This window comes from Lepisma saccharinum, chromosome 15 (genome assembly GCF_977018435.1).
Source record: "Lepisma saccharinum chromosome 15, izLepSacc3.1, whole genome shotgun sequence".
NCBI classification, from domain to species: domain Eukaryota; kingdom Metazoa; phylum Arthropoda; class Insecta; order Zygentoma; family Lepismatidae; genus Lepisma; species Lepisma saccharinum.
Window position 1 is genome coordinate 34452746 of NC_139243.1, and position 9125 is coordinate 34461870.

Sequence of the window (9125 nt, forward strand, 5' to 3'; positions counted from 1 at the left end):
CCAAAAATTCGAAAGACGAAACAATGTACAATTTATAATGTGACATGTTGTAATTGATTGCTCTGAGAGCCCTCCGAAAAGAAGGAAGCCCAAGAAGGCAAACACCTCTCGAGACGAAATAGACTGAGCTCCACAGAAACAATGAACGAGATTTTGGCGTGGGCGAACCAGTAGTTGGAAGAGATATTTTGCTGATCAAGTTAATTTATTCTCCAGACTACGAGAGAAGCTTTTTCAAGTTTAAATAAACTTCAAACATGCTTGTGAAAATGAGAATTCCATTAAAGTTGGCAACATGAGCAGTTCAGAGTAACAAGCGTTGGATCATCTGAGAGTTTCTTCCAAAGATGGGCATCATTGGACAATAAGGAGAGAAGGAGTGAAGTTGAAGCTGTGAAGTTTTAGTGAATTAGTGATTTTTAGAAAAGTAACGAGATCTCTCAAAGTAATTATTTGGTCATTTGCAAGTTCTTAAATGTTATTCAGCATATCTACAATGGTTCTTCAATACCAAGCATATAACAAGTACAAGTGAAATATTTTTGAATCAATTACATACATATTTTGGGAGAACAACTCTTCCCTAGCTGAATATCTGCCCATGTTACAGAACAGAAAAACAGAATTCTGAGATCAGGCCAAATGTAAGTTTTGACTAGAGATTTTAAATTAGGAATATACATGATTACAATACAAGACCATGATTTGGGGGGGGGGGGAGGTTGATGTACTTTCTAGGGATTCCTAATCTTTTTACATTCGCGGCACCCTTGGGAATGAGATTAAAAACTTGGGGCACTCTTGTTAGATTTCTTTATTCCAATTTTTAATCTTAAATCGGAGTGAAATATGTTATCAGGAGCAAGTTAAATGTATTGTCAAATAAATGCAGGGTGGTGCAAAAGTCAGTTTACCCAAAAAGCACATTGATAATAGTATAACAATAGTGATATTGGCCACGGTGGCTCAGTCGGTAATGCATCTACCATGTTAAAGGTCCCAGGTTCGATCCCCGGCTGGTTCAAATTTGAGAACATTTCTAACGTTGGAAGCGGCCCTGGCACCCACCCAGTGTCGAATGGCATGGGTACCTGGGGGGTAAAGGCTGTCAGGGGTATGATGCTGATCACATCACCCCCACTCACGACAGGATCAAGAAAGTGTGGGGCGTTACCCCCACACCCCCTGTATGCTTTCATGGCATGGTGCTAAGCACAGGGGAGCACCTATTTTCGTATTTTGGTGGAAGTGTATGGTGACCATGCGCTAGCTGAGCGAATGTGTCAGAAGTGGTTTGCACGGTTTAGAAGTGGTGATTTCGGCCTGGAAGACCAAGGGCGACCTGGACAGCCAAAAAAATTTGAAGATGAAGAATTGAGAGCATTGCTCGATCAGGATTCGTGTCAATCTCAGGAAGAACTTGCAGAAGCATTAGGCGTTGATCAAACAACAGTTTCCAAACGCCTCAAAGCCATGGGAATGATTCAAAAGATGTCACATTGGGTTCCACATGAATTGAAAGACAGAGACGTTGAAAGACGAAAAACCATTTGCGAATTACTGCTTCAAAGACAGAAAAGAAAGGGGTTTTTGCATCGCATTGTTACTGGCGATGAGAAGTGGATCCATTACGAGAACCCGAAACGAAAAAAGGCCTAGGTGAAGCCAGGTGAACCAGGTCCATCACAATCGAAACGAGATATTCACTGTGCAAAGGTTATGCTGTGGATATGGTGGGATATGAAAGGTGTGGTGTACTATGAGCTGCTGTAACCGGGTAAAACTATTAATGGAGAACGTTATCGACGACAATTAATGCGTTTGAAGCAAGCTCTGGCCAGGAAACGACCAGAATGGGAGAACAGACATGATAAACTTATTTTTCAACATGATAACGCTCGCCCACATGTCGCAAAACCGGTCAAAACCTATTTAGAAAATGTCGGATGGGAAGTTTTACCCCACCCGCCGTATTCACCAGACGTTGCTCCTTCGGACTACTACTTGTTCGATTGCATGAATAACGATTTGATTGGACAGCGGTTCACTTCTTCAGAAGATATCGAAAAATGGGTCTCTGACTGGATCGCTTCAAAGGATGAGGACTTCTTTTGCCACGGAATCCGTAACTTGCCTGACAGATGGGCGAAAGTGGTGGCTCGCGATGGACAATATTTTTCTTAAGGTATTTATGTATTTTGTGTTTGAACTACAGCTTCAATGTGTGCGTAACAACCGCATAAATTAATTCCTAGACCAAATAGTTATTATGATAAATAAGATACAATACAAACCCTTATGCGATTGACGCAGCCAATATGCTTTATCATTACATGTTCAAGCTTTGGCTTTGTTTCAGAATCTTCATCATCATCATCATCGTCATCACTTTCTTCATCACTATCATCCGCTGCCTTCTGAGTCTTGTGCATATTTGACATCTGAAATCAAATCAGAAATTATTTATGCACAAGAACCAACCTTAAAGCAAATGGAACTTTCAACTTTATGGTTAAAAAAATAATGCAAAAGTTCATTTCAAGTTACTTCAGGCTCAGATAGACTATCAATTTACAGTGTAATTTAAACCCCTTCAATATGTTCCTACTTTGAATCAAACAGGGTCCTTATGATTATTGGGCAACAACATTTGTTAGATTTCTCAGCTTGGGGGTTATTTTTTTATTATTCACTTATAGAATTATAATTTATTTATTCATGGGTAGGGTGACCATGACCCTACGTCGTGTTTTGACCATGACAGTCCTGTTTAGCAGGCATGTCCCGGTTGTTCCATCCATATTTTAAAAATTCTCAATATGTCCAGTTTCATAAAAATCTATAAGTTAGCTCGAAAATATTAATTTTCATTAATATTATGATGTAATTTTTTAATATTCTAAAGCAAATTTCTTGGTAAATACATGCATATCATTGGAGAAGATTATTTACACACCAATATTGATCAAGATTTTGAACAAATTTTAATTATTGCAATTTTCAAGTATCGGTATCGATATTGGTGCAAATCGGTAAGAGTATCGGCATCGGTTCAGCCCTAGTTGTTATACAATATGAAATATTATAAACTAAGAAATATAAATTTTATTCCAAATAATAATTATTATTATATAAATGGGGAGACTCGATTCACTAAACGAGTGAATACCAACACAACTGTTTACCATGATTTCATTTGCATTTTATGCACTTGGTGTCTGAATGCATTTTGATATTAACCGTTGCACGTCTCATTCAAGAAAAGGCTTTAAATGTTAGGGGGATTTTTTTTTTATAAAGTGTGTTCTGTGACCTCTAACCTACAACTGTAATTATTAGAACTTTGAAAACTGTGAACCCATTTGTTCTTTGGATGGAATGGTAGACTATAACCTTGTTCCTGTATTTTTCAATCAATATTTTCGATCCAATGCATTTTTACTTCGATTACTCTGTTCGAATACTAACTAAATGAACTTTATTTCTGTTTTTAACAATAAGAGAACAAACTTTCGGGTTTCTTGAATCTTTAAATGACTATGTCAATTTCCAGGGGGGGTCTACCGACCCAAGTGAATATAGCACCCAAAATGACTTTCCACAACAGCACATATAATTTTACGTAGTTAGGTTAGGATTGTTAGGTATGGTAGTGATAGTTATTTTCTGCATGTTCTTTCGCTAGTGTAGTGTACATACAAACAGTTTTTACTAACAAAAAGTGGAGAAAGTAATTCGAAATTGCAGGTTTTAACTTACGTGGGCCATTTCTTGGGATCAAATATCTCCGTTATTTGTGCTTTCCTAACTCTGGAATTACATTTACATAATGTAAAACATTGAAATCTGTCGATTAAAGAAACATTCAACGTAATTCTTGAGGGGGTACAGTGGGTAAACCGCTCCAGATCCATACACCTCGAATAGTCATAATTTCATAAATGGAACGGTACTTGTTTACTATCCTTCGGACACATTTATTTATGGTAAAAATTTACTATCCTTCGGACACCTCTATTTTTTTGGTTTCGTCAATTTTTGACATTGATACTTACGTATCTGCTTCGCGGAACATTCCTGAAGGTGTATTAACGTTGTTTTGATGAAATTAATTGCAATTTTTCACATTACCAGAACGTCTTTCTGGTAGGTGTTTTCCCTTGCCTGAGACACAATATCGCGAGTACACCTTCCTACATAATTGCGCGTCCGGCTTCTCTTTTGCCAAATTTTTGACATTCAAACTTACGTATCTGCTTCGCGGAACATTCCTGAACGTGTATTGACGTTGGTTTGATGAAAGTAAGAGCAATTTTTCACCTTACGACTACTTCTTCCTCCTACCTTTCCGTTTGCCTCACACACAACATGGCGCGCACACCTTCGTAAATAATAACGCGTAGGAATGACGCATCGGCCTTGTTTTTTCTCGATTTTCAATTGTTATGCAGTGTTTCAACCTTCGGAACCCAAGAAAAGCCCGTCGACAAACTTAATCAGATCTATTTCTTTTTAACTTTATTTTTCGCGTTCTGACACCAAATTTTAACTATGTATCCCAACCTAATCAACTAACCTATCCACGCACCAATGGTTCGTGGGGCTAGCGCCAATGGTTTGTGGGGCTAGCGCCAATGGTTCGTGGGGCTATCTTTTTCACTATTGAAACCTTTGCATGGCCTACTAACCTATCCACGCGCCAATGGTTCGTGGGGCTAGTGCCAATGGTTCGTGGAGCTATCTTTTTAACTATTGAAACCTTTGCGTGGCCTACTAACCTATCCACGTGCCAATGGTTTGTGGGGCTAGCGCCAATGGTTCGTGGGGCTAGCGCCAATGGTTCGTGGGGCTATCTTTTTCACTATTGAAACCTTTGCGTGGCCTACTAACCTATCCACGCGCCAATGGTTTGTGGGGCTATCGCCAATGGTTCGTGGGGCTATCTTTTTAACTATTGAAACCTTTGCGTGGCCTACTAACCTATCCATGCGACAATGGTTTGTGGGGCTAGCGCCAATGGTTCGTGGGGCTATCTTTTTCACTATTGAAACCTTTGCGTGGCCTACTAACCTATCCACGCGCCAATGGTTTGTGGGGCTAGCGCCAATGGTTCGTGGGGCTATCTTTTTCACTATTGAAACCTTTGCGTGGCCTACTAACCTATCCACGCGCCAATGGTTTGTGGGGCTAGCGCCAATGGTTCGTGGGGCTATCTTTTACACTATTGAAACCTTTGCGTGGCCTACTAACCTATCCACGTGCCAATGGTTTGTGGGGCTAGCGCCAATGGTTCGTGGGGCTATCTTTTTCACTATTGAAACCTTTGCGTGGCCTACTAACCTATCCACACGCCAATGGTTTGTGGGGCTAGCGCCAATGGTTCGTGGGGCTATCTTTTTAACTATTGAAACCTTTGCGTGGCCTACTAACCTATCCACGCGACAATGGTTTGTGGGGCTAGCGCCAATGGTTCGTGGGGCTATCTTTTTCACTATTGAAACCTTTGCGTGGCCTACTAACCTATCCACGCGCCAATGGTTTGTGGGGCTAGCGCCAATGGTTCGTGGGGCTATCTTTTTCACTATTGAAACCTTTGCGTGGCCTACTAACCTATCCACGCGCCAATGGTTTGTGGGGCTAGCGCCAATAGTTCGTGGGGCTATCTTTTTAACTATTGAAACCTCTGCGTGGCCCTACTAACCTATCCACGCGCCAATGGTTCGTGGGGCTAGCGCCAATGGTTTGTCCACACCCGGCACAAACTTTACAACACACCCACCACACGTCATTCTCCAAACCCTCGATCCACAGTTCTAACTCTCGTCGCAAACGCAGGGAGTTCGAAACACTGGATACCAACAAAACACAATCACGACACGTCATGATAGTCACGACGGTGTATGAAGGTGATGGTGTATGAAGGTGTACGAACTTCATGGTATACGCAGATGTACACACCAAACGCTATCTCCGTCGGAGAATTAATTTTCAACGAACAACATGAATTTCAGCTATGAAACATTGCAACATCACACAAAACACCTTCCCGATGTTCGACAATGCTACAGGAACTTATTACGGTAAGTAGTGTCTTCTGTACAAATAAATAAATGTGTCCGAAGGATAGTAAACTAGTACCTTATTTATTTTTACAGAAGAAACTACTTACCGTAATAAGTTCCTGTAGCATTGTCGAACATTGGGAAGGTGTTTTGTGTGATGTGGGAATGTTTCATAGCTGAAATTCATGTTGTTCGTTGAAAATTAATTCTCCGACGGAGAATAGCTAGCCCCACGAACCATTGGCGCATGGATAGGTTAGTTCTGTTAGGTTAGGAAACATAGTTAAAATTTGGTGTCGTGTTAGTATCAGGATCTAGAAATTGGAAATAATTGCGAACCATAGGCGCTAGCCCCACGAACCATTGGCGTGTGGTTAGGTTAGTTCTGTTAGGTTAGGAAACGTAGGTAAAATTTGGTGTCGTGTTAGTATCAGGATCTAAAAATTGGAAATAATTGCGAACCATTGGCGCTAGCCCCAAGAACCATTTGCGCGTGGTTAGGTTAGTTTGTCTCAGGCAAGCGAAAAGGCCTATCAGAAAGACGTACTGGTAATGTGAAAAATTGCAATTAATTTCATCAGAACAACGTTGATACACCTTCAGGAATGTTCCGCGAAGCAGATATGTAATTACGAATGTCAAAAATTGACGAAACGGAAAAATTAGAGGTGTCCGAAGGATAGTAAATTTTTACCTGAAAAACAATTAACATAAGTGTCGAGAATGAACATATCAACTTACCTTCAACACAATTACATTATTGTTAAACTTTTTATCCGATTGAGTACCAGCAGCCATGTACATGGTCAAAGGGAAATCTTCCCTCTTTTCTCCTAACTTATCTTGGATGATGTCAAAACTGAGGCAAGGTGCACCTGTATGAAGAATAGGAGTTAAAATGATTATCTAAAGGGAAGTATCACACACTCAATTTGTACCTTGTAAATTAAACACTCATCACATATAATACTGTTCATGAACGACAAATGTACAGTATATTCACTACTATAGGATTAAAAATTATAGATACTCGAGTTTGGACTCCAATTAAAAATTAACCAGTAGACCTTCATAGAAACGAGTTACATCGAAATTTAGCTTCTTGAATTCTGCGTGAATCTATGCTACCCAATTATTTTTCAAGTATATGCCTTCTATTTTTTATCATCGTGACAACAAAAAACGGCCAGTTTTTTATTAGTTTTGCAAACGATCGCTATTTTTGAATGGTTATCCGTGAATGGTTAATAGAGCTATCGTCAATAATTTCTGGGGCTATCGTGAATGGTTTTTTGGGGCTATCCATCAATGGTTTGTGATGACATAATGAACACGAAAGTTGGTATTTTTCGGTGAAGAAGGTTGAAACACTGCATACCCACTCCGGAGTGAATTTACAATATAGAGAAAGTCACCAATTTTGTTCATTTTCGGTATACTAACTAATTTTGGCCTCCAAATGACGAATCTGTTGTAAAAAACCGGGGGTCACATCTGGAAATTTGAAAAAAAGCAAATTGAATTTTTTATATATATAGATGTCTATGCATAGTTTTACGAACGAAAATGTAATTGTTTCCAACCACACCGTTGTTTTACAAGAAAATGATTTATGATGTTCAATCCTAGTACGAACCCTATTTTTTCGATGAATTTAGGGGGTGAAATGAGTGCTAATGGAACCTAACCTAACCCCGTGTTAATGGTCCGTGGGGCTACTCGTGGATGGTTTTTGGGGCTAACGTCAATGGTTTGTGGGGCTACCCGTGCATGGTTTTTGGGGCTAATGAACAATGTTTCATCAAAAATGTACAATTTCCAGACGTGACCCCCGGGTTTTTACAACAGATTCGTCATTTGGAGGCCAAAATTAGTTAATATACCGAAAATTAACAAAATTGGAGACTTTCTCTATATTGTAAATTCTTACCTCCACTCCAAATCGACAAAACACAAGCACGACGCGCGATGATCCATGATGGGTGAACGCCATATTGTGCTACCCAAGAGGAACAAGGAAGACAAATAATGACTTGTAATATGAAAAGTTGACACTATTTTATGGGAAAAGGCATAACTTTACCTTGAAGAATCTTCCGCAATGCAGAATAGGTAAGTATCAATGCTAAAATTCACGAAATAAACGAGTGAGAGGTGTTCGGGCGATATCGCATAATTACCGTTATTTTGTGTAACAAAAATATTAAAAAAAGGTAACCGTATATTTTGTCCGTGATGTGGTCGTTTTGTATATGTCTAAAGCCTAAATTCTTTCCATTTACCTGTTTGGGCGTTATGGAGCATAATGTACGCCGATTCATCAACTACAAGCTCCTCATCTTCTTCCATAGGTTGACCTGGTAGATAAACGCTCTGTTTCTTCTCTTTATTCTCCATTTTTAGCTGATTCGACTGAAAAGCACATGGGCAGATGGAATATGACAAATATTGGAGATCTACGGGTCTTGCTACTTGTCCCGTTCCGAAGAGCAAAAGGGAGCAAATTCGTTATCTTTCTCCAAAAAACATAAACACCTTCATCCAGGAGAAACATTGTAATTCAACCTGTAATCTAATAATTAAACAAAGCAATATTTACATAAAAAAATATATAACTTAAATTCTGCAACAGATTACGTGATTTTGATATGAGACGAGATTATTCGTATGAATTGTAATACATTTTATGCGGCTCTTTTTTATCGCACAACGTGGTACCAACGTTGCGTTCTGACGTCACCGTGAAATTCTTTATAGGTTAGGCTTATGTTAGGTTTTATCATAGAATAGGTTTTGTTCTCTTAGCATAAATAATACCACTAGGTTCACAGTGCATTTATTCTAAGAGATCAAAGCCTATCAGACCTAACCTAACAACGTAAGCATTCTACGCCTGACGTCAGAACACAAAGTTGGTATCGTGTTGTATAATAAAGGAGACTCACCTATTCGCGATTAAAATCATGTTAAAATTACTACCTGAGCGCTAGTGTCGCTTCCAATATGGCCGCTCTATGTAGGATAAATCTTTGTTTACATTACAGCGCCTTGAATAACGTAGTG

General features: G+C 39.4%; 1 protein-coding gene across 1 annotated transcript in view; it reads right to left on the reverse strand.

The window, feature by feature from the left end:
* l(2)09851 (WD repeat-containing protein 1 l(2)09851) overlaps window positions 1-8518 on the reverse strand; it is a 44339-nt gene extending 35821 nt beyond the window's left edge. Inside the window, exons 1-3 of the mRNA XM_083136409.1 lie at window positions 8345-8518; window positions 6804-6937; window positions 2295-2441 (exon numbers count right to left, since the gene is read on the reverse strand). Of these exons, the coding sequence (XP_082992535.1) occupies window positions 2295-2441; window positions 6804-6937; window positions 8345-8459 (396 nt within the window). The 5' untranslated portion in view covers window positions 8460-8518. The remainder of the gene's footprint in view (window positions 1-2294; window positions 2442-6803; window positions 6938-8344) is intronic.
* Between the last annotated feature and the right edge of the window lie 607 nt (window positions 8519-9125).